Source organism: Glandiceps talaboti, chromosome 1 (assembly GCF_964340395.1).
Source record: "Glandiceps talaboti chromosome 1, keGlaTala1.1, whole genome shotgun sequence".
In the NCBI taxonomy this organism is placed as follows: domain Eukaryota; kingdom Metazoa; phylum Hemichordata; class Enteropneusta; family Spengelidae; genus Glandiceps; species Glandiceps talaboti.
In genome coordinates, this window is record NC_135549.1 from 9,451,585 (window position 1) to 9,477,850 (window position 26,266).

Here is a 26,266-nt window from a genome sequence, read left to right on the forward strand (position 1 = left end):
TTTCATTAAAACATAAAATTCTCTAACTGCACTATTTACATGATTAAGATTCTTAAGTACGACCGATAAAACTTGTTTTGTAAGATCGACCCTACTGGAGGATAGTATTAAAGGAATATTCATACGCAAAAAGTTGCCATGGAATATTTCTGGAAGAGTGTAAATAAAGAAACATTGTTTACGGTGGGAAATTGCATATTTAAACTCGCTTAGGAAACGCATGTGACTTTAAAGGTGGTACATCATTCTATCAATTTTCAGCTGAAGAATACCACATAAGATTTTTTGTAAAATATATTCATAATCGTAGGACGTGGACCTTTCCAGGCTCACAAAATCTTCATCGCATGTGTCTTTTTTAATATGCAACAATTAAAAAAAAGTTTTTAGGGTATTTTATATCTATCACCTTCCACACACCAGTTATACGGAATATGTTAAAGTTAATATTTATGGAATAGTTCAAAAACTATATGATGATCCTTGGTAGAATGACAACTGTGTATAATGGTCAACTGACAAAAGCCTGTGATAGGCCGATGTGCACAGGTACAGCTACATTTGTTTCTATATGATACTGGTACAGTGTCTCCTTTCCTCATGACGAATAAAGAGTCCCTGTAATGAAACAAATATTATGCTAACATAAGAAATAAAGTAATTCTAAATGTAGAATGTATTGATATAACATTAATAAAAACAGTTTTCGTTCAGTGTTTGAAGTGTATTAAAGTAATAACACAATCTGAGACCAACATTATGTTCAATAAGATACAGTATAACGGCGTAAAATTATTTAACTATACAAAGGATGACCTACCTCATCGTCTTGGAGTAGGCCATCAAGCAACTTTATTATCTTCGCTGGTGTAGGTCTCAATTGTGGAGGAGATTGCCAACACTGCCTCATCACATGATAACTGATTTGGGAGAAACAGAAGTCGGTTTGAGTTATTTTGAGATCTACGCACTGGTTAACTACTAGTGTTAACACATTATGTGTACCTTACACGGACATTTCAAGTCCAGCCAGACTTATTTCTGTCTTTAGTATACAGTACTGATTACTGCTATCAGCTTACACATCCGATAAATTGGCTGACACTATTTGTATTTGTCAAGACAACGAGATTCGTGATGTCATGATAACATATTTTCCCATAAACCCTTGCAGAAAATCTCCAAAATGGCTGAACACATGGCAAGTGCAGTTTGGCTTCTTTTCAATTACGATCTTTCAAAGTTGAGTAAGTTACCGATGTGCTATTTTATCTCCCGAAATCATAGTAATCAATATAAGTGTACTAAAGGTAAAAATAACTCTGACAGCCCTTTTACGTTGAGTTGACATCAGTAATCAATACATGTGTAATAAAGACAGGAATAAGTCCGACTGGACTTTTTCTTTAAGTTGATAGCAGTAATCAATGCGTACTAGAGGATACTAGGTAAGTCTGACGAGATATTAAAGTAGAGTGTTTATAGGGTATAGAGTGAATGTTAAGAAGGTTTTCTCATTACAGTTAACGTTAGTTAAATGCTGCCACGTGTGCACATAAATTATGGAAATTAATTTATCACAGAGATAAGTGTAGACTTTTCCTTTATTACTAATGATTGTCTTCTGCAAACAAATTGTAAATGTTGACGTCATCCAAATGACACGCAAATACAATATATATCTAAATATCTGAAAAGTCGGATGAAGCTCACCCTGCTTTCGTACAGCGACGAGTTCTTTCTAATCTTTCTCCCCTGCAGAGTCTCCGATAGAATTCTAAGGCATCCACGTTAAAAAATGGTGTTTCCCCTAAGAAAGTGCAAGACAATACAATATAGAATCACTCGATCAATTAATCTACTAAAATTACACTATTTCTTTGAGTAATCATACAAAAGAACCGTTGAATCCTTGACATGTGATTTATATATCGGTGAACTTGCCCATATCAGCAAGGTATTTTTTTATACTGTATTGTTAAGTTACGTACCAAGGGTAGCAATCTCCCACATCAATACTCCAAACGACCATCTGGGGAAAAACACATAAAAGAAGTTACAGGTGCTGAACAGGTAAAGTTCAACAACTTCAATATTGTCATAATTTGTTTTTTTTCCCATTATCACAAAGACTTCTTAGAATAACACTTCTGCAAAAATGATAGCAACGGTTAAAAGTGGAGATTTGGGAAACAAAACGAAGGAAGTTAATGCAGCAAAGTGGTTATGTCAACGTTGTAAGAAAAGACGAATGAAAATGATAGTATCATGAAACTGATACTCGTGTAAGTAAAGACTATTTTTGCTGATAACATTGAGGATATGCCCTTCTGGAGATGTTACTTACATGTCACCTTCAGGTTTAAATATTCCCTTGGAAAGAAATTCGACAGGCATCCATTTCAGAGGCAGGGGTCCTTGATCTGCAGCCTAGAATGAACAAAATCGTCAATCATAGACTAAGCATATTGTCAAACAAAACTCTGAAATGAACTTGTAAACTATCCTTTACTTTTTAATTTTCACAGAGGAATGAATCGCACATAACCAGAATAATATTGGTAAAGTGTTTTAAACGTTCAAAACAATCATTAACATACAGATACAAATAGAATATTAACTGCTATACAAACCCATGGCACTTTTTCATATCCTCCCTTAGTCAGACAGACATTTCGACTCAGACCAAAATCACCGATTTTGGCAACATATCCGTCAGTTAAAAGAATATTTCTTGCTGCCACATCTCGATGAACAATCTATATTTATAAAGAATGTATTTTCAAAGATTAACATAATATATAAAATATATTAACAGAAAACAATGCCAGGGATAGAATATAGGCCATGCATCCATACCTCCTCCCTCCGTGCAGACTATGTAAACAACACCCAATGCAGTTTGGTGAATATGACTTTCAAACGCATGAAAACGTTTTTTGATCGAACTTTCTTGCACACAAAATTAATCCAATTGTACAAGGAAAAGCAAATTTCCGTTTTCTTACAACTACGATCGCTCACTGCCTTTTGTTTTCAAAACATTTGACAGTTTTACTATCATACTGATCTTCAGAACATTTGCCCTCTACTGTTAAATGCCGTCACGTGCACCGATTTTATGTAAATTGAAGTACTCCATAGATTCTGTGTCTTTCCCCTTTCTCATGTGACAGCAGAATTACAGAGAAGGCTCATATCAGTATGATAAGCCCGAATGAGATACTAGCTTCACCGACCTTCTTTTCTCGGAGAAACTGTAACGCCTTGGCCACGTCTTTCGAATATTGTATCAGTCTTGATTCATCTACTTGTGGTATTACATGCCAGCGTCTCAGGCTGGTCAGGTAGTCTAAAAGATCCCCCAGGGCAGCATACTCAACTATGATGTATTTAGGTCCTTTAAGGACGAAACAAAAATTGGTGTAAAATTCTTTTGATTCCGTTCATTTTTACCATCCGTAAGGAAGGTTATATGTTAGGGATGAAAAGTCTATCTATCTATCTATCTATCTATCTATCTATCTATCTATCTATCTATCTATCTATCTATCTATCTATCTATCTATCTATCTATCTATCTGTCTGTCTGTCTGTCTGTCTGTCTGTCTGTCTGTCTGTCTGTCTGTCTGTCTGTCTGTCTGTCTGTCTGTCTGTCTGTCTGTCTGTCTGTCTGTCTGAAACGGCAGGTTCAATTCAAACGAAATTTGGTGCACATATTTTTTCGGGTAATGGCTAGAACTGATTGGCTAGAACTAATTAAGCTATATCTTTAAGAGTGCACAATTCAAATTCAATGTAATTTGGTACATACATTTTAACTAGTTATTTGTATATCTGTGTTTCCGGTAATTGGCTCATCGCTTTGCAAACGTATTAAAACTCTTCGTACAGTTTGACCTATCCTGATTTGAATATTGACCCATCGATCTCTTTGCATGTTAGTCATTCAATACCATGATAAATCAGACCCCATTTGTGGGCAATTTTTCTTCACTATTTCATTCTCAAATATAATTGAAAATCTTTCAGTTTTGATTTTTTTATAGTAAGTCAAGTCATAATAGCTTACTGGGGAGCCCCGTTCTGGCATACGCATATGATTCAGGCCAAGTCAACATTGTGTGTGGATTACACGGAAGTTTCCGTGGTGTACAACCCTGCAAATCATGTTTTGACTAAATTGTCAAGGTATATTTTGCTTATTATGGACACACAGTGTATTTAGATTGAATAACAGGAAATTTGCAAGTCACCAACTTATGCATACATGGTCCATCCTAATTGGTGGCTTTTAGCAATTTTAGCAATTTTATTGTTACATGATGGTTAAAATTTTATCCTAAAAGCCTGTGTTTTAGATCATCAACATATTTGATTTTTTTTTTGATTTATTGATTTCACCAGGAAATAAACATACATAACAAATAAATTAACAAAATATATAAATTAAATTAAGTCAAAGAATATTCAATCAAATACATGTACATCAGTAATTACATGGACCTGGTGGGGGTTGTAGGAATAGTTCTACAGAACTAGTCAAGCCCACAACCCTTACAGAATGAGTTAAGTCGAAAATACTGGGTAAAACTCGGTAGCGGAAAAATAAACAAAATGTGATAAGAATAAATGTCAAAATAATGCTTTGCATGAACGAATAAATAGGATTTACAACAACAACAACAACAACAACAACAACAACAACAACAAAAACAGCAAGATAGACATACATGTACATACATACATACATTGAAGTACCTGTTACTAAGTACTTACTTACTTATTGAAGTAAGTAAGCTTTTAAGGCATGTTTGAATGAATGTCTGTAAGTTATGTTTTTTATGTAGTCTGGGAGTGAATTCCAGTGTGTTACAGCTGCATACTTGATATTGTGTTGACTATGAGATAAGTTAACTTTAGGGACAGAGAAATTATTTTGAGTTGCGAAACGGGTGGGATACATGTGAGGAGGTTTTTTAAAGTAATGTGTTATGTCATGGGCAAAGTGATTATTCAACAAGTCAAAGATGAAAACGCATGTGTGCAGTTTACATAGTTTATAAATGTCTAAAATACCAAGTTGTCTGAAAAGAGGGTCGCTATGAGCATGAAAGTCAGAAAAAGTAATGAGGCAAGCAATTTTCTTTTGAAGTAAAAGTATTGGCTGTAAGGAAGTTGCATAGGTATTACCCCATATTTCTAGGCAGTAAGTAATGTGTGGTAGAATGAGTGTGTTATATAATAACAAGAGAATGGCTTTCGGTACATATATTTATGTATATCAAATAAAATTCACATGGCCAATATTACCATCGAAAACACCTATATTTCAGGAAACTAATTTACACAAAGGTGCCAAATTGTTCCTCAAACCTAAATTGATTTTAGCCTAGAAGCCCTCCTGAAAATTTGAATACATTTGCATATATCAGTTAAATAGAAAATGGCTGCCATCCCTTTAAAAAAACAAAATTGAAAATTGAAAGAAAATATTTGTAGGGGCCGGTATTAGTAATGAAGTTTTTGTTTAATACGTAATACTGTACCAGTTTAGAATTCTAGACTAGGCAGAATGCAAAGAAACTCTTTTTTATCAATCCTCTGCACAAAGGAAGTATTTCTCACCTTCACCAAGGGTTACTCCTATAAACTCTATTATGTTTTCGTGTCCTTTCAGTAGGATGAGCGTTTCAACTTCGTGACAGAAATCTCTGTAATTGTACAAATGAGCCTTTTCTGGAAAAGAAAGTAAAATGTTTAAATATTAATAACGTCTGGAAACAACATTGTACAAAATAAAATATACTATATAATAATATATTTTCTAGTGAAGTTTAAACTTTTCAATTTCCAACACAACCAACTCTTGGAAAGCTGTACATGTGTTCCTAGTTCATGTTAATTACTTCAGTCTGCTCATGAAGTCCTTAGTGAGAGGACGAAAGCTTCAGGTACATCTTTTCAAGAGTTGGTTGTGTTGGAAACTTCACAAGAAATGGTTAATACCACACAGTTCAACCTACACAGAATTACATAATAATAAATGCAATTATTTTTTTAATTCATTTTTATAATTTCCATGCCCTGTCGTCAGTCCCTAGTCATGAAATCGACTGGTGTCTTCCCAGTTCTGATTTACATTTACCTATAGCTTTGTCTGTCTGTCTGTCTGTCTGTCTGTCTGTCTGTCTGTCTGTCTGTCTGTCTGGCTGTCTGTTCGTCTCGGTCAGATTCTTTGTAAAAACGGTATTTTCTACTGTTATTATAAACTTGTACAAGGAATGCACCAACTCACAAAACAGAGTCTTACTTTTTTGTCCGCATTGGCAGCTTACCACATTTCACATTTATACCAACTTGCTCATTGGATTATTTTGTAAGAATGGCTTTTACCACTTAGGTAAGAAAAAAGGTTAGGGGTTAAGTACATACCTTCACTGAAGGTCTTGACTGCAACAGTTTTCGCACCCTCACTATTTACAATTTCAGCACGTTCAACATGTCCATACTCTCCTTGACCTAATATAATCCCGGATCCTAATTTCAAATGAGATCTGGGTACTTCATGTTGAATGACTTGGATGTTTTGGCTTAAAGTCTGGGAGAGAAGAATCATTTTCATAACGTGAACTGTATTTATGTTTATGCTATTAGCTAAATCGGTATAACTTTACAGTTTACTTTTTCTCTATTATACAGATTGCATGATATAATGAATGAATTGCTTGATAGTTAACTTGGGTGAAATCTATAACTTCAATGTGATAAACGTATGTCCTTATTTGATAAAAGCATGTGCATTTATAATCAACAGAACAACAGACGAGAATGGAGAATATATAGTGGACTAATTATACATTTAATGTATTTGTTTTCACACAGGGGAGTTTGGGTTAGGATTAGATTAAGCATACGTGTCTACAGACTCCCTAGCATAAAGCTGATTTGCATAACTTTAAATGCAGTGAACGGCACTGTTCCACGTGTCTGACATTTTCGCCCTATTTCAAAAACTACCCTAATTATAACATAATTTTGATATTTTCCCCTGAAATCTTCCGATATAAGCGTTTGTCTTTGTTTCAAAGAAACTAGACATGATGTTGGCCTAACGCGTGATGAGAATGATACTACTTTGAAATATATTTGTGTAGTTTGATTTGATGTACGAATTTCGACATCTTCAAATCTTTTGTGCCCTGTCACATTTGCTGATGTTCTTGAATGAAAACCAAATTAATTACAAATATTACCTTAATCATTCTTTCAGCTTCTATGTCTATGTTATCAAGTCGTTGATGAGATGTTAACGTTGGTGGTTTTCTCTTCCGTAACAATGATATGCATACTACTATGATAACGCTGAATACGATGAGTGCAATAACTATAACTATAGGAATCCATACTGGTGTAGACGTCTTGTGATTTGAAACACCTTGACATAGAAAATGACAAAAAAAGACGATCATTTTTTCCTTCAGTTATAATTCAATGTAGTTGATTTTGGTCAAAAGGCTTACTGTAAAGAGAATTTGTCAGATATATGTAATCAGACGTTTCTGTCCCCAAACTTAAACCGTGCTTAAAGGGACTTGTGAGCATGTTCAAACACAGCTTAGTCAAAAAGAACTCACAAAAAGATATCATACTTCTCAGTTTAGAGCTTTCGTTATTTTTACACAATTTATCTTCGTTTTAGCATTTACCATTGCGATACAAGTTAAAGGAAATTGTGCCCTACACTACTTATTCGTACGTTCATGAGCTAAACGTACAATGAAATCATGGATGAACTTACTCTTGGCTATGCAATAAATGACGTGGTTTGGTATTTTGATATTTAAAGTGGAGATCAAATCAAAGAACTAGTAAATGAAATATCTGATAAGGAGGTTATATACACTTATATTAAATGTCAATGCCTTTTAATTCCAAATCCCGAACTAATTATTGGTGAATTATTCTGGCAAATATGGCTGACATAATATGAATACCAAAACATTCTTTTTCATAACTTCTGCATCATCTTTTGAATATTTGAAACACGTGTATTTTTGATCAGTCTAAGATTGCTGCGTGTGTTTCTTGATGTTATAAGATGGAATTCTAAACTCAAAGTCGAAAAATAACTGAAAAAGCTAATTGTGGCATGTCGTTTGGAGAATGAATGTGTAACATAATGGAATCCAGTTCGTGATATTGGCTGGAACATCCCAAAGATGTTGAGAAACTGTTCAAGTAAGGTCTCCAATCTGTGTATTCAAATTCACAAATATTAAAAGACTTACAACCCAATTTAATTTGGGTATAATATTCTTTTACAATGTATATCCTGTGTCTGAAAGTATCCATAAAAGAAAGCAAGCTTTCGGAAACTTAACAGAAGAGTGTGGGGCCAATGACATTACAGGTAAACTCCAACTACAATAATGGAGAACTCTTTGATGCTAATTTCCTAATACATAAACACGGATTTAAAGTTTGCTATAAATCCAAATATTTTAACATGACTAACCTTCTAGGCAGATACATTCATTCGAAGCATTACACATAGGTATTTTAAAGGAATCTTCACAGGAACAAATTTCCTGACAGTGAATACCACAGCTTCCTTCTGGACAACTACATGTCCCATCCTTTACATCACATTCTGCACCATGTTCACATTGGCAGGCTGTTTTGCAGTTTGGACCATACCAACCTGCTGAACAAACTGAAACCACGACACCTTAAATCGTGCACTATCAAATTTAAATGTTTGTTTTTCTTTATTTAGACTTAATGTTTCTGAAATGCTAAAGGTATGTTTTTGTTGACATGTTTTCTTGCATTTCACTTGTGCCATGAGTAAGTAGTAGACCTTGACTTTAGTGCACCACGAATGAAAACATAAAAAAATGCACTTTCATTATGCACGACAATTTTATACAAGATTTAGAGCTGTCTGTCATCCTTTTTTGTTGATAATATAACACTTACAGGGTATACGTTAAATTTAAGAGCTAACTCAATATTTAGAATTAACAAGTCTTCGTAGAATACACACTTCCTCAAATACTTTACTTCTATGTGGCTGAATGGAGACATGAATTAAAAGGAATTAGTGGTAACAAATAAATACTTCAAAGTGTTTGATAATGCAGGAAACTGCTGAATTTCGTTAAATGAACCTAAACATTAGGACAGAGTCAAGGCCAAAGGTCAATTTCTCATTAAAGAAAGTTTAAACCTGGCAAAATGGGGTAGACACTTGAATGTAGTCTTCATGTATTAACGTTTTTTGAGTTATGTTGTAGATCATTATTGTTCACTATAAATATAGCTGCCATTGAGTAAAAAGTAATATGAGCACCAAAGATAATGTATGTGTATGTTTATCTGGTTTTGCGTTATCTGTAGACACGATCTAAAAGACATTAGCCACACATAATTGCTACAAAGTGTCTGCAATATGTAAGTAAGTAATGGCTTAATTTTGATGGTCTACCCTGTACGTCAAGGTCAAGGGTCACTCTTGAAGTTTTTGAGTTATTTTGTAATATAGTGATTCTTTTACTACAAATATGGCTGCCATTCAGTACAAAGTACATGAACACAAAAAATAATGATTGTGTATACTTCCTTTTTTCAATATTACTTGTAAACATGATTTAGTTGTATAGTTTGTTTCTTCAATATTACTTGTAAGCATAAATTAAAAGAAATTGGCAATATGTAAATACTACAATATGTCTGTGATAGGCAGGAATTGGATGGATTTTGATAACTGCATCTGAGGTCAAGGTCAAGGCCAAATATCAAGGTCTCAAAAGATAGCTTGCATCTGATAGTAGACACTTGAATGGGATGTTGGCCGCCATTCAATCAAATTTGCATGTATCAAAAAATAAATTGACGTGCATATACCCCACATGATATGTCACCTTTGTGTCAGGTTGGAAAGAAATCGGATATTGACGTATTACTGATGGATGGAGCCTGTCGTAATTGCGCCCCCCCCCCCCACCTTCGGGGCTAAGATATGAAAAATGATCTAAAGCAGCCAGTGTAATGTTTTACTCACTCTACATAGAAGTACATGGAAATCTTACTTTCAGTGCAAGTGTCCCCTGTCCATCCATCTGAACACAGACAACCATTATATCGGTCACACAAGCCACCATTCTTGCAGTTACATGTCTTTGAGCAATATCTACCCCAATAGTGCTCAGGACAACCTATGTATCAAGTTAGCAAGAGGAAAGAATACAAGAAGATGAGGTATTGGGCGTTTGAGCTTATGGTTCTTGACAGACTCGCACATCCACCCCCCACACGCACGCTCGCATGCAGACAGACAGACACATACATACATACATACATACATACATACACACATATACAGACAGACAGACAGACACACACACACACAAAAACAAACAAACAAACAGAACCGGGGACAGATTTCAGGAGATTGCATGGACACGAAAATTAATTCTGATGTAAGTATTGACGAAAAATGGATCGTCGTCTTCGATCGCCAAAATTGGTCACCTTTTAACCAAAAAATATTCCCTAAACATGGATCGCATTTTCACCTGAAAATACCCAAAGCATTTTTTAGAAAGATCTTTACAGCAACAGAGTAAAGAATCACTTTCACCTGATTTTGCTCTTTCGTTTCAGGTAATTCCTACAAGATTTATAAAAAATAGCCGAAGTGATGTATACATAATATGCACCACATTGTTATTCCCTATAAGTGTCAAATTGTTATTATTTATGTTTAATCGAGGTATTCTAAAGCCACAAATTAAGGGTGTTTTGAGTTTCTGAATCAGAAGGGTTGTACTTTTGTCGTCCTTCAATATGGGTCTGTTTGTGACTGGAAATCACTAACAATGGGTCTATTTTTGGATTGTGCATAGGTAGATGTTTTCAACTTGGGCCGCACCCCCCCCCCTCCTATCGTCGTGACGTAGAAATCGACTGAAACTTCAAAATCTTCAACTAAAATGGACGAAATGCAACATTTCTTATAATTTCCTTTTTCATTATGATACTTATTTCTTGAATGTCCCGATTTTTATGACAATGAATAGAATAATAGGTTTAGAAGATTCAAACGATAGTGTAGGTGATATTTATCATCATTTTGTTAATAAACATGATGATGGGTGAGTATAGGGAATGATACTGGGTAGCATTCTTGGAATTATAAGCTTATATCGTGAACATAGGGAAACACCTAAATCTTACCGGATATATTGATATACGCAAAGGCGCTAAACACGTTATTCTGTGCATCGATGTAACGACATTCAAAACGTCCAGTATTTGTTTCTGATGCTTGATCGATTTCAATTTCCCTGCAATGAAGTATATTAATTAATAATAACATGTTTTATCAGCAATTTTCAGCACAATTGAAATTATAGAACTGCAGATTAATGTTGTGGCCATTATATGGCTGAACCGCGTGACGCATTAGTGTTATTTACACGAGTGTTTGCGGTGTGAAGCGACTGAAAGTGCGGCAGCAAACACCACGAGCGTGTGTTCTAAAATAACTAATACTCTATACCCGTATATAGATGGTACATACCAAGAGATTAGATTGGTTAAGACATCTCACTAACTGTGCTATATTAGTATTATATGCACACTTAGCGCGACTCGAAGCAGCCCTGTATGAGAACAGTATAACCATTTTGTAATCGCTGTATCGTCTGCAGCCATCATGGTCGCCGTGTTAAGCGCCACAAACAAACCTAGCCTGTACAAACTACGTATATACGCTGCACATCATTGCTTACATGTAAATTAAGTGATCTTGTCCTCGACTTCATATCCTGAGGACCCCCCCCCCCTTCCCGTAATGGGTGAAATCACAATGTTTCAACAGATATTCATGTTCTGGGCCGATGATCTATACCTGCACCTATACATATACATTCCAAAGTGCAGTTTGCATTACTGTTTTTTTAAAAACCGGTAACTTTCTTCGGCCGGGGGGGGGGGGGGGGTTGATTTGTAGGAGGAGGGGGTGACCCTGTTTTTGAAAATTGGCAGTGGGGGGGGGGGGTCATGCTGTTTTGAAAATTGTGGATAAGGGGATCATTTTGTTTTGGATTGTGATGGAAGAAAAAAATCATATTCTACAATGGCATATAGCCTTGTCTGAAATATGGTACATGTAAATATTTGTTCTTCTCCCTGTTTCTTACATGAATTCTTTAATATTACTTATTAGTTCAAGCATAACTATACATATACATAGATACATGTATTACCTAGCTACCACACTAGTTACAGAACATGTCATGTAAATGCTTGGCTGTTTCACAATCAATGCTTCACTTATATTGCACTTTGGGGCAAAAGTGAACATGAAGATAGTTTATAAAAGTAGTTAATCTAAATTTTTCTACTCGTCAGTATGAACTTGTCAGAAGAGATTAATATACTTTCTATTTTGGACACTACATATTATTGATGCTACAAATCACCGCATCTCATTAGATTCCAGTTTCTACTATACACTAAGTATGACCACCTAAAGTTCTCTAACATACCGGTGACTTTACTATACTTACTCTATTAATGCCCCTATGCCAATGTTACGGGCCCATTTTTATGTGACATGGAAAACTCATTTACATTTACGTTAGCTTTTCGAAGCTTGGAAACATTATCTCAAAGCCTACGAATAACCTAAACATTGCCTTAATAGAAGCAAAAAAACCCCAGATCTGCCAAGGAAGAACCCCAAGGACACCCTCACCCCACTCATGCATTCAACCAATAATCAGATGCACCAACCTTTTTACTGTCATAATGGTATTAAACTTTTCTTAAATATTTTCACCTATTTTGAGATGATATTGTCTTTTAAAGATGTGAAATGTTTGCCAAGATAATCTAAAATTGCCTTAATCTCCAAATCTCCCCTACCAATGATACTACCATTAGACGTGCTGACCTTTACTACATGTAAATAATGATGGTATTTAACTTGTTAAGAACATATTTCAACCATATGTAAGTTACAAAGAATAGTTTCTGATACTTGATGGTGCTGTCTTGTAAAGCATGGATTAAGTTATTGATTGAAAGGGTCTGAATAGCCTAAATATTGGCTTAAGAGTAAAAATCCTCCAGGGCTTCTAGAGATAGACCCCCTCGGACCCCCACATGAGGTGTACACATCCCAGTCTCAAGCTCTTCCCCTACCTCTTACTGTCAAGATGCTATCAAACTATTTTTCAAAAATATTTCAATCCCATGTAGTTGCTTTTTACATGTTGATGTTGTCTTGTAAACCTTGGAAGTTTTTTTCTGAAAATGACTTTTCAGAGTTAAACACCTCCTGGAGACCCCTAGGACCCCCCATAAGAGATGTACATATTCCCTTCTCAAGCTTTTCCCCTACCTTTCACTGTCAAGATGCTATTAAACTCCTTTTGGAATATATTTACCATAGTTCATGCAGTCAATAATTATAATTATCATAGTGCTAATCCGGGATCTTATAAAGTAGTTGCAACATTGAGATGAATAGATATTATAAAGATTAATATTATATAGGGGGGGGGGGTCATCATGTTTTAGAATTAAGTGATGGTGGGAGGTCAGTGACTTTTTGTCGGCCCGATTTGTACAATATCGAATGGACTGTTGTTAGCAATGGATGTCCGTCAGATGCAAACATACCAAACATTATTCCCCTACAAACACAAACAACAATAGTAGCTTGTGGCCAAACAAGTATGTGAAATGTGCCAATAATTTTCCTGATAATTACATATCTATAATTAATTAATTAATTAATTAATTAATTAATTAATTAATTAAATAAGTACATCAATTAAGTTTAAGTGTCATTTGCACTATTTTCGTTGACGTTAAGTATTGATCGATACCTACCCAGTGTTCCCAGTGGCATTCCTATTGGCTTCAAACTGTGTGACCAATTGGACTTGGTTTCCGTTAAGTAACCCAATAAAATTTGTGTAACCATTCATTCCATTTGCATAACACTGCAGTTGCACGTATTGTCCATAGAGGACACTTCCACTTTCTGGACTTATTGTGACTATTGGCTCTGCTGCAAGATGGATACATACATTGTCAAGTGAATAACAGCTTTATAATAAAACTTAAAGCATGGAATCGTGTGTATGTATGTATGTATGTATGTATGTATGTATGTATGTATGTATGTATGTACATTTTCTTAAAATTTATGGTAGATGAACAATAATTATGGCTTACCTATATCGCAAGCAACGCCTTTGTAACCAGCAGCACATTTACAGGCTCCATTGTATGTATGACATGTGGCCCCATTCTGACAGATACAATTGAATTGGCACAATCCTCCGTACTTTCCAGGTGGACAGCCTAGTTTTTCAAGTTATAAGAGATGTTAAGAAATTAAATCATCACCATTTAAATTGGCCAACATAACAATAAGAAAGTTTTTAGCACTTGATACCGAGCATTGATTGGGTTAACTGGTTTACTTAGTTGCATCTTTCACAACCAAATTACTGACAAAGCTATCTTATAAAATAGTCCCTACTTTAAAGAGTAAACTTATAGCTATATATTGAATAATATTATTTGCATTTTGAAAAAAGCATATAAAATGTGCCATAGTATCGTGATTCTTTCCTCCAAATATTCCTAATTCCAAATTGGCATTGTCTACATATTGCTTCATTGAAAGATATCATTAAATATGCAAAGGATCATAGATAAATTATCGATTCTTAAGTACCTCTTCATCTACACATCCCCAGATGCATCCCCATAAAATGTGAGCTCAATCTGCTCAGTAATTTTGGAATTATAGATTTTTAACCAAACAGATACATGCTTAGACCTAATTTCCATATATTTGATTGGCTCATATGATATGAACAATTCTTAATCTAAGCACCCCTAAGCATGACTTCAAATTGTTTACACAGACAGACAGACAGACAGACAGCCATTTTCCCATGCCTATAGTACTTCTGAACCTAAGAAGTTCAGTTGTGCCAAAATGTTTTTTTAAAATGTTAATTGCCAAAGTATTTGTAATAAGCATGAAAAAGATTGATTTTGATAATTGACCCTGATAGTCAAGGTGAACTGCCAAGGTCTTTGCACCTTGTATTAAATATTGTTTATATAGACAGACAGAGAGACAGACAGAGAGACAGAGAGACAGAGAGACAGAGAGACAGATAGACAGACAGACAGACAGACAGACAGACACCCTAATGGAGTCTCTAAGTATAATAGTTTTTTGAGGTATGCAGTAAATATTGATTTGGCGACACAAATATGGTCGCCATTCAGTATATAGTGATATGATCACTAAAAGAAATTCCTGTGTGTGATACTTTTCTTCTGTATTACCAACAAATAAGACATTGCAGCCAAAAATACAAGAAGGTATCTGTTCTTTGCACGAGAAATGCCGGATTTTGACAATTGACCATGAAGGTCAATGTCAAAGGTCAATGTCTAATATTATAGGGGTAGACACTTTAACTACCGTCTTGCAGTAATGTTATGCAGTAAGTTATTATTTTCTTACCACAAATATGGCCGCTATTCAGTAAAAGTGATATGAATACCAAAATTAATGCTTCTGTATATTAACCATCTTTTATATTACTTTCAAACATGATCTACAACACACATCAAGTTTGCATATGTCGTAAACCAAAGTGACCTGCATATGTCCCATATGATATGTCACCATTGTCACAGTGCTATGTTTGATTAAAATCGGACTTAGCATGTCTAAGAAATGTTGTAGTATGGATGGACATGCATCTCACTAGCACCGATGGCATATTAGTAGTATAACTGATACTGCAGTTACTGCTTAGAAAAACTTACCTAGTAATTCGGCTGTGATCCCATGTATAGATGAAACAGTACGATGCCGGAAATTGTCATACACATAACAATCCAAGGGGTTTGCAGCCCCTATTATATCATTATTAAATGACAAAATATGCAGGTACTCATAATTATCTCTCATTTTATCAATATCTAGAAGAGCGATTGCATCTTCTGGAAACTCTGCATTAGTCTAATGGAAAGAAAGATATAATGACAATAACAATAATGAAAAACAACGTAAGAAGTTGTCATAAAACGATTCACAATATCTCGCAAAATGGTACAAGTAAAGTTACACACAACCTGTTCCTTATAATGTTATAATATTAAGGTACCTGACATGACAAGAACGGCATTGCTTGAAATGGTATGGTTGCCATGGAAAACAGAGACGACAAAAAAGACATAATTTCCAGTGTCCCTGTAGTGGCGGCATGGGGTAAATGGGGCTCAGAGTAAGGCTTTGGCAGGACACGATAGTGCAGTAGGTTTTCTATAACAGATTTCAAAGTTGAATATATGTAAGATACCAAGATGCTATGTTATCTCACAAAGTCATGTATAGGTTGATAACGGTAATCAGCATAAGTGGGCATATCCTAAAAGCTTGCTTGGGCCATCTGACTTTGTTTGTTTTAGGTTTTTGACACTAGCACTGGATAAGTAAAAAAACGACTTTGCACCACACTAATGCGTAAATTAGGGTCACATAAGGGAGTGGCCTGTGTTCACTTTTCATTGGTTGAGCACGATTTTACCTTCCGTAAGGAAGGTTATATATTAGGGATGAAGTCTGTGTGTGTGTGTGTGTGTGTGTGTGTGTGTGTGTGTGTGTGTCTGTATCACCATTTTCTAAAAAACGACTGGCTCATTTCAAGCGAAATGTTGTAGACGTGTTCCATAGGGTAATGGCAAGAACTGATTAGTATAGGTTTTGGTAAGCATCCCATGAATATTACTGAGCAATTTACGTAATTAATGGTTTTCGGTAATTGCTATATTTCAAGACTGCACACTGCAAATTCATTATAACTTGGTACATATATTTTTGATACCAAAGTGCAACTGTCCTGAAACTATTATTGATTTAGCTTTTAGTTTTAATAATTTATTGGCATATTTCGGTAATCAGATGTGGTGGCCACACAAACACAAGTTGTTTTTTCTGGTAAGGAAACATTGCCTAAAGTGGTGTGATGACGCAAATGTTTTTGTTAAATGTTCATAATTAATTCTGCAGTTGTCTTCCCTGTAGTAGCAATTGATGTAGGGAGAGTTATTTTGTGTTTCCCTACGATCTGCACTCTGCATTAGCTAGACAAACACTAGAAAAAAGAAGATCGAGGCAGGGTATTTAAGTGATGCAAACTCACCAGAAAACTATTTTTTCTTGGCCTTAAAATAAATAGGTTTACAATGGGCGCGGAGTTAATATAATAACAAATCCTGAGGGTAGATGTGTGGTGGTGAGGGTGACGGTAATGGTGGTGATGGTAGTGGTGGTGGTGGTGGTGGTAATGTGTACGTGTGTGTGTGTGGGGTTCAATTTGAATGGAAGAATTAGTCATTAGGGTGTCACTGCATGGGAGAGGCATTACATTTTGACTAACAAGGACCACAAACCCCTTAGCCTCAATAATACCCCCCCCCCCCAAAAAAAAAATAATCCACAAAAATGTTGTAGCCTCTTGATTACCTTTAAGTCGTAGAAATGAGAGGTAATTGGAAATAACTCTTCTGTCACGGTATCTTTACAATAAAAAGACGCTTGGTTTACCTCATCTTCTGGTTTTGGATGTTCCATATACTGACTCCGATATACCGTCAAGGCACCTAAGGAGCGAACGAATCACTTTGGAACGTCATTTTGTTGCTATTTACTGTAAGCTAAATTTGTATGGCAAGTGTGACAGGCAGTTGCAGTAACTTGTCATGGCGTTTAACGTACTATAACAGTGACAATCTACTTCTGAATTCTTGACAAATATGTGGCCTTTCAAGGCGAAATCTCACATTGACCCCTCACATATACTTGGATTTCCTCTTGTAAATTCTGCTAGTTCCAATATACGTTTTGAATCTAAAACTTTTATCCGGAAAGGCCAAGATCTCACCCTCCATAAAATGGAGTTTAACTAAATGGCCATGGAATTCATTTGAAAGGGTTTCTCTTACTTGACATGTTAGAAGTGTGAAGCGACAGTATATATGTCGTGGAAATGTCGTTGGAAACGCGTACGATACTGTAAGATTACGAATGTCATTAATACATTGTGATAACTCAATGAAATTTAAGTCAGGCAGACTAACATACTTGGGAACTGTTTCAAATTTAGGCTTTGGAAACAATGTACTGATGTGATAGAAATGGAAAACATAATTAAAAGTTATAAAGAAAATACTTACATTTGTCATTGTCCATCTTCATAGCATTAATGCCTTCTTCATAGGATTCCCTATCCCGCAGATCATAACGAAGAGTGCTTTCATAAAGTGTTATAGGAAATGGCTGTAGGCAAAGACACGTCATTGATTGTAATTATTTGAAGAAATGTTTATACAATACATAAATCTTCCTAATAGTAAACCTCCTAGTATGTAAATTTACGTACCCAGGTTTCACTGGGGGCTCTAGAGTTTGGCATCACACAACTGTCATTAAAATAGGGCGGCCACTTTGGCATGTCTTCAAGTGATATCCTCAGTAAGTACACATTTGAACAATTGCCAGATTTTATCTGTGGAAGTGTAAACACAAATAAACAAATAGTCATTAGGGACAATTTCAAACATTTCAACACTGAGAATGCTACTTGCCATAATCATCGAGATAATAGCTCAGTTACCATGCTATATGTAATTTTCAGACGCGATACCTTTGAATATAAGACTAGAATTTCCAAATCAAGATAGCATGCAATAGTTTGAAGTAAGTGGTACATAACCAATACTTTCTGTCAGCTTATAAACACAAACATTACCATCCCTACATATAAGACAAAATCAATGTACACAACTAAAGAAAGTTTGACTTGGATAGTACTTAGACTATTGTACAATATGTGTGTTATAGAAAATTAGTTTTACTTACCTTCTCTACTATATGAAGAGTGTAAGTATGTTGAAGTCCATAATCGAGATAAGCAGCTACTTCAATACAGGAAGAGCCGTTTTCTACCGATTCCTTGAAACGCCCATGCTGTAACAAACAACTTATGATATAGTAACTGTAGGTTAGACATCAAATTGTCTGCTCTAAAGTGTATTCAATGACTACACGTACTGATTACAAAACAGATATGAACTGAAAGTACTCCCGCCTATATTTTCTCACAAAAAGCCCTGATTAACATAATTATTCAATCATAGTACTAATTAGGTTACTTGTACACAAGCACTTCGTTTTAAATTATTACACAATGTAGCATCCATCTGTTAATTATTATATCATTCAAAATCTTCTTTGAATACATAATTAATTGGAAAATTCAGTAAATTATTTGTGTAATCTTGCCAAATTAATATGCAAGAGTTTTATAAAGCGTGTGAATATCAGATATAAGTGAAAGTAATTCAGCAGTTTTTGACAAATTTGTTAATTATAATTATGCAAATTAGTACACACATTCACTCATTTAAAATGGCAAGTACTGCATCATTCAATCATGTCTTTAATATATGGAAAATCAACAATGTTGTAAGAATTTACATGCAAATGTGGATAATTAATATTCATAAATAGTTTCTTGATACAACTATACAACATTTCAACATTGTACAACATTTCACTATATTTGATAAGTACATATTGAAATAGTTTAATCATGAAAATATAAAAATGTTATAAAAATGTTAGTAGCATAGTGCTTCATCCATATAGAACATATATGGCAAGTATTGATTTTTTGTCACACCTTACTCTACAACTAACGGGAAAATACATAAAGCCAAATAACATGCAAATCGGTGTAATTAATATGCACATAATTCATTCAAACAGTAATCAGATCTATACAGATCTATATCTATAACCACTTGCAATATGTGTAACAAATTGATATATTCATATGAATCGACTGTTCTAGATAACATAATGCCGCTGAAAATACTTTACAGGCCTGTAAAGGCGCACTAGCTGTAACTGGAATACAATGTTGTTTGCTCACACAACCATTAATATAGTCACTACAACTATCAAAATACTAATAATTAGACATTGCACATTTTGATGAGAGGTCAATCTCTACACTAAAAGGTTGAATTGTGATCGCTTTGGTACACCCACCCACACGTGATTCATTACAATTCAAGGTGTATAATATTACGAGTAAGTGATCAATTCTATCAAACTAAACAGTTTGAAAATACGTTCTAGTTGCAGCTAGTGCAAGCTAATAGCAAGTCAATGCAAACAAATATATATTGAACAGGTTGCTAAATCTTAATTAGACGAAGACTCTTGAATTTAGTGTCTATGCAGAGTAATTTCGAAGATAATATACACATTCCGCTAATTTTCACACGATCACAATTTCAAAGTAATGTGCCAAGTTTTAAAATGTCCATTACTCAAATCTCTGAAATGGCTGCGAAACGATGAACAGAACTGCTCAGCCGTTAGGGAAAACAAAATCGCTTTCGAATTCCACTATAATAATTTGTCGAAGACTGAATACATCTTACCTTATTACCACTCATTATGCGCACACCCCATTCAACTGAAAAACATGTCACAGAGAACCCAAGATGTACATCCTGTAGTAGAAAAAGACAAGAATTTTGTTGAATTATTTTATCAATGAAGATATTGGTACCGAAATTCTGTTGGTAAAACGTGTTATTATCCCCTTCCATCAACTTTCTTCAATGAAGATATGATCATATTATATGTATCACTGAAATCTAGCAATTGTCAATCGACCATCCATCATCTTTCTTCAATGAAGATATGATCATATGTATGACTGAAATCTAGCAATTGTCAATCGACCATCCTTCAATAATGACATGATACTAAAAGCTAGTTCTCTATATGGTATACTCACCTCTGGTAATGTTGTGTTTACCGTATTGTGAAAGACACATGTTGCATTATCTGCCATTGCTGGAACACAATCAATGCAGAAATGAGACATCAATGTAGACAATGAAAAATGTATAATAGGGCAATGGTTCTAAGATGTGAGCTGTGATGCTCCTAAAAGCTTTTTTTAGTAGGTGAACTAAGTATATCAGGCGGAGAGGACAATGGGGCACAGCTCTGCACAGGGCCCATGACTAAGTAGGGGTTACCCTCTCATAAGCCGATTTTGTAAAATATGAACTAGAAAAGAGAAGTGTTAAATCTGTTTTAAAAACTTGACCAATTTTCTCGGTGTATTTGTAGCACATATCAAAACATTTCCATTTGTGTATGTGGAATTTTCGAGTGACATCCCCTAAATATAAACCCTCCAACCTCCAAGTCGTAAATAATTACGGTTCCCGAAGAAAATGACTATATTTCTTTATGTGTATTACTATTTTGCTTCGTTTATTGTGACAATCGTTTGTTTTCGATTTTGTTGTTGCGCAATGACATGTCAATAAGGAAGTTAACTTAAATGTCATTTATGGCCGAATATTTATGTCACATCAAAACAAACTATTCATGCGTACAAAAGACCTATTGTCTATAAGGTTGGCGAGAGGTTAGACATTCGATGAATAGGGACACGGATGACTCCTTTTTGAAAATGGCTACGAAAAGTTACAGCGATGTGTTCTAAACGAAGAAAGGGGAAGTACACATATATACGTTACATACTCCCTTTGAATCAAATAAAAAAGAACACATTCTGTGACATTGCTTTGCTCGTGTTCACAACTGTTCCCAAATTAATAATGGATATTATTTCGTCCTTTAGCAACCAAATTAGTTTTTCAAATCAAGACGTGTCTGTTTTAACTAAACGAAGACGAACGAAAAACAACATTCAGCGTTTAACGTTTCAAAGTACTAACTAAAACCAGAGGACTTATTTATATACTGATTATTTGACACATTATAATTATTTGACACACATAATTTTATCACCGTGACGTCAGATCGCTAATGTAACTCCCAACATTTTTGGCATGCAAAGGGGTAAAATGGGTAACAGTTTACTTCTACACCTTGATGCCTTTGCTCACTTTAAAAGTCGTATTCGAAGAGAGAAACCAGGTCTTTTAGACTCGAACAACAGTATAGCTGCAGAGTGTGTTTGTCTACTTAATTTATAATTTTCATTTACTTCTTTTACACATCATGAAACTGTCACGGAAGTATTGCGACCGTGACCGACGAGGAACTTATTTTTGGGGTCGAAGGAATTTTTAAAGTAAAATAAAATTCCGACCTACCTACTCTATTTTCTGAAGACGTGTTGTCGGAAACAATTTCTTTTATGTTGCCTAAATTACAGCTCAAAAATGAAAAAGATAATTTGTAAATTCGTGATACAGCATTGATTGATGCAAGGTCTCAATTACTTCTGTTTTTCGCCTTTGTTCTAATGATAAAGTTATACATGTAGGCTTATTTGTAACACCAAATAAGCAAATGGCTTTTTTTCATCATATCAATGTGATTAATTATATTTGTGGTGGTACAAATCGCTTACCAAGTTGTGACAGTGACTTTCAAATTTCTTTCATCACACTTTCTGACGTTATCAATCATTTCATGAGAAAGTATGATCAATGTGTACTTACGGTCACCTATATCCGTCGATGCTGTAACTACCAATGTCGTGATAATCAGAAAGATAATGCCATATTCTGATCTCGAAGACATAACTTTTATGGCTAAGCTCGTAGCTTCACTTATTTCCTGTTACTGTAGTTTTCTTACACGAGTTCCTTGTTCTATTTAGTATGAACGATTGAGCACTTCTGCCTCGTTTACCCAATCTCTTTACAAATGCTAACAATACACCCAGCTTGTTACATATTATACTTTTCACTTACAATTGAGCATGCGCACTGGGCTCCTAGGTTGTTGATAACACACATGAGGCAATGACGACTTGCGTATTTAAATTCCATTTCCAGCGATTCGTAGTAAAGCTTATTTATCAGCAGTCATGAAGAGTCCATAATCACAATATTATTCGTCTAATCTGGTTTCTCGGTTGCTATGGGTGTGATCATGGCTGTTTGGCATAATGGAAGATTCACTTGACAAGCTGCCACTGCCCCTATTAATTTGGCTAAAATCAAAGTGGTTTGCCTACTGCTAGGGGTATAGCCATGGTTGCTGGGCATGAATGCGTTACAATTAGTAGAAAGGTATTCATCTGCTTATGTCATTAATTTAGTAAACGTCTATAGTTTGGCTGTGTGCCAAAGGGTGTAGTTATGCATGATTGTGTTAATGTTTTGGAAGATATTCACTTGTCGTACATTGACTAAATATCACATTAATTTGCCTGTTGCTATATATGTGCATGTTCATACTTGTGTGAAACACCGACGTCAGTTGCCTATAAATTACGAGACTGATAGAAAATTATTTGTAAATTATGTGACTGTTATTTCAAGTCAATCGGGTGGACAGGAGAAAGTTCGAATATCCATGACGTTTGATGCATAAATCACTTTGCACTATGGCCTGAACCTATTTATTCTACACGACGACCATGACCAATTACAATACGGCAACAGGAAATGTCTTGAGCAACAACGTACACTGGTCGTGTGTTCAATAAAGCGTAAATCCATTACACGAGCTGAAGAAGATACGCTGTCGCTGTGTGACGTGTCCCAAAAATGATTATTGGTATTGTAAACAAGTTTGTTTTGTTTTCATGACAGTTTTGGTGTACAACAACTGGTACCAGATAGTATTGAACACTAGAGGGCGTCTGTTATTGAGATGACTACATTACTTTGGACACTCTGAATTGTACGGTAATAAAAAATAAATTAAAAATAAATAAATCAATGTCACCAGCTTGTGAGGCAAATGACCATTTCAACCAAAGTAGCCATGACAATGAACTTTTCTTTTGTCATCGGAAGTATATATTAAGGAGACATGGGCCAACTTCAGACACAATTTTACATACATGTATTTATGTTGAGTTTTGCAAAGAGCAAATTTCCATAATTATAGCATGCAAAGGTTCAGTGCATGTCTATTTTTTTTACGATCCTGGTGTCAGTGGCACTTTTTGGGTACATCCAAAAGAGTACCTCATCGAGGCGTCTGTTTAGATCCTACTGCAAAAGTATGCTGTTGGAAAATAATATATTGCCGAAAAGCTTGTGAGTGATATCGTGAACACCATAAAAGTATATGTCCATGTAATGCCAAGGACTTTAGACAAACTCACAACTACATGTAATACATTGCAAAGTTACAAATAATTTAAATAATTTATACATGAATAATAATGAATCAATTAATTGCAGTGTAATCAGTTGTGTTGCAATGCAATTGGCATGAAAATAGGTTCTCAGGTAGTTTTATTTCCACTTCTCATTTATGGTACATGTGTGTTTAAGTCTTTTCTGGTATTGTCAATTTCACCAGTCTTCTGTGCAAGTGTGCGTGTCACACTACTTCGTGCTAATTCTTTGGATAGAACAACAATTGTATTTAGAGACAACACTTCATATATGCCAACACATTCCAATGAAAAAGAGATGTATGTATGTATGTATGTATGTATATATGTGTGTGTGTGTGTGTGTGTGTGTGTGTGTGTGTGTGTGTGTGTGTGTGTGTGTGTGTATGTATGTATGTATGTATGTATGTATGTATGTATGTATGTATGTATGTATGGTACGCACACACGACGGACCAGGCTGAAATGAATGAAATAAAATAAGAATTTTTATTTGATGTGCACGTGTTTATTGCAATGAACAACCATGTAATCTGTTCAAAAGTATAGACCATTCACCAGGTTGGTTTCATGATATATAAAAGTTATTTTATCACAAGCAGGAAATGTTACCTCGTCCAAATATTTCGTCTAGACTCGATTGACTTCTACAGTACTCTTAGTCTTGACTATAACTTAGAGAGGCCCTGGAGCGGACTATTTGTGCCAGTGTGAAGCCCCTATCATGAATGTTTTCAAAATGTATTCAAAAGTAAATACCATAACTAAATATTGAATGATTTGAAAATCATGTTAGCAGCATATTACCAACAATATGTAAACCTGAAAACAGGTCAGGCTATGTGTATATCTACACTTTGAAAGCCTTGACTTAGTATCCTTTCTATATTCGACGTAATAATACAGATAAACGTAAAAGGATTGTAAGAGGGCGATATACGTCATATAGGGTATGTATTCACTGTAAGGGGGAACTTTTCTTTAAACACACAGTCGTTGGTGGCGCTGTCTAAGTCTCATGGTACAGCCATCAATCTGATACTGACAAACTGATAATGTAAAATGTTTATAGAGACCAAAAGTGGTCGGATTTTGCCTGAACGCAGACTTACTTCGATCGCCATGATTCTCCTAGGCCACTAGTTATCCCCCGCATTATTGCTCGAAGGGTGATACTACGCCTACATTCGATTCCCTTACTGCATACGTGCGCACGTGCGGCCGTCTGTCCGTTTGCACCTGTATCTCTAATATGAAAAGGCCAAATTCATTCAAACAACGTACAAAGATGATGTGTCCATGTTATTGAAGCCGTAAATGCTTGCTTTGCCTATTTTCCAAATTTGAAAGAATGGTGGCCTGTTTGTAGTAAAAATAAAGTTTTTGGCACAAATCTTAGCAAATGAGAACGCATAGAGACTCCATATGATCTATATTGGTATCAGTATATCAACTTATTCAAGTTTTCCCCAATTCCAATTCCAATAGATTCAACGTGCCATTTGGGAAGTGTTTATATTAACTACAAGGTGGGTAATCTATTACTTTGTTTTGTTTTCCGATCACGGCCACTTAAATATGATGTTAAAGAAAGTGGAAATGCTGATGGTTATTACACCTGTGCAATCCACGACTTGTCAGGTTTAATTTTGATCCCCAAAATACATCGGCATAAATATTCTGGTAGTGGAAATGTGTCATTTAATTATATCTGTGTAAATCCGTGTCTTAATCATGGTTTTAATTCTTTACCTCTACAAACACACGTAAATAACTGTAAAATAACCTCATAAAAATACAATCGATTAAATTGGTAGGTCATTAAAATAAACATTTTGCGTGAAAAGCTTAAAAAGTTACCTTTGGGCCTTACAGGTGAAGGAAATAAAAGAAATGGCCGAGCTCAGGCAAGGTGTCACTTATTTGTGCAATAAATGCATACTGGAGAATTTATATCGTATTTCAGGGTTTTTTTTTATGTTGTGAATATGTAAACAAAAATCGTAGAC

General features: G+C 35.1%; 1 protein-coding gene across 1 annotated transcript; it reads right to left on the reverse strand.

Moving 5' to 3' along the window:
* Positions 1-482: 482 nt before the first annotated feature.
* LOC144432841 (uncharacterized) lies at positions 483-22,815 on the reverse strand. The gene is made up of 23 exons (XM_078121139.1): positions 22,621-22,815; positions 20,931-20,989; positions 20,569-20,640; positions 18,977-19,084; positions 18,498-18,623; positions 18,292-18,394; positions 17,582-17,718; positions 15,880-16,075; positions 14,257-14,385; positions 13,909-14,089; positions 11,242-11,351; positions 10,095-10,220; positions 8,519-8,716; positions 7,257-7,438; positions 6,436-6,601; positions 5,629-5,739; positions 3,240-3,400; positions 2,634-2,759; positions 2,348-2,430; positions 1,992-2,032; positions 1,714-1,810; positions 821-920; positions 483-618 (listed from the first exon to the last, which is right to left on the reverse strand). The coding sequence occupies exons 1-23, from the start codon at positions 22,700-22,702 to the stop codon at positions 568-570; spliced, it is 2,745 nt and encodes a 914-aa protein (XP_077977265.1). The 5' UTR covers positions 22,703-22,815; the 3' UTR covers positions 483-567.
* Between the last annotated feature and the right edge of the window lie 3,451 nt (positions 22,816-26,266).

Coding starts and splice junctions, on each gene's coding strand:
- LOC144432841 (XM_078121139.1), bottom strand. CDS start 22,702: ATGTCTTCGAGATCAGAATATGGCATTATCTTTCTGATTATCACGACA. Junction 20,990..22,620: donor ATCGACGGATATAGGTGACC/GTAAGTACACAT, acceptor ATTGTGTTCCAG/CAATGGCAGATAATGCAACA. Junction 921..1,713: donor CGTCGCTGTACGAAAGCAGG/GTGAGCTTCATC, acceptor CTCCCAAATCAG/TTATCATGTGATGAGGCAGT.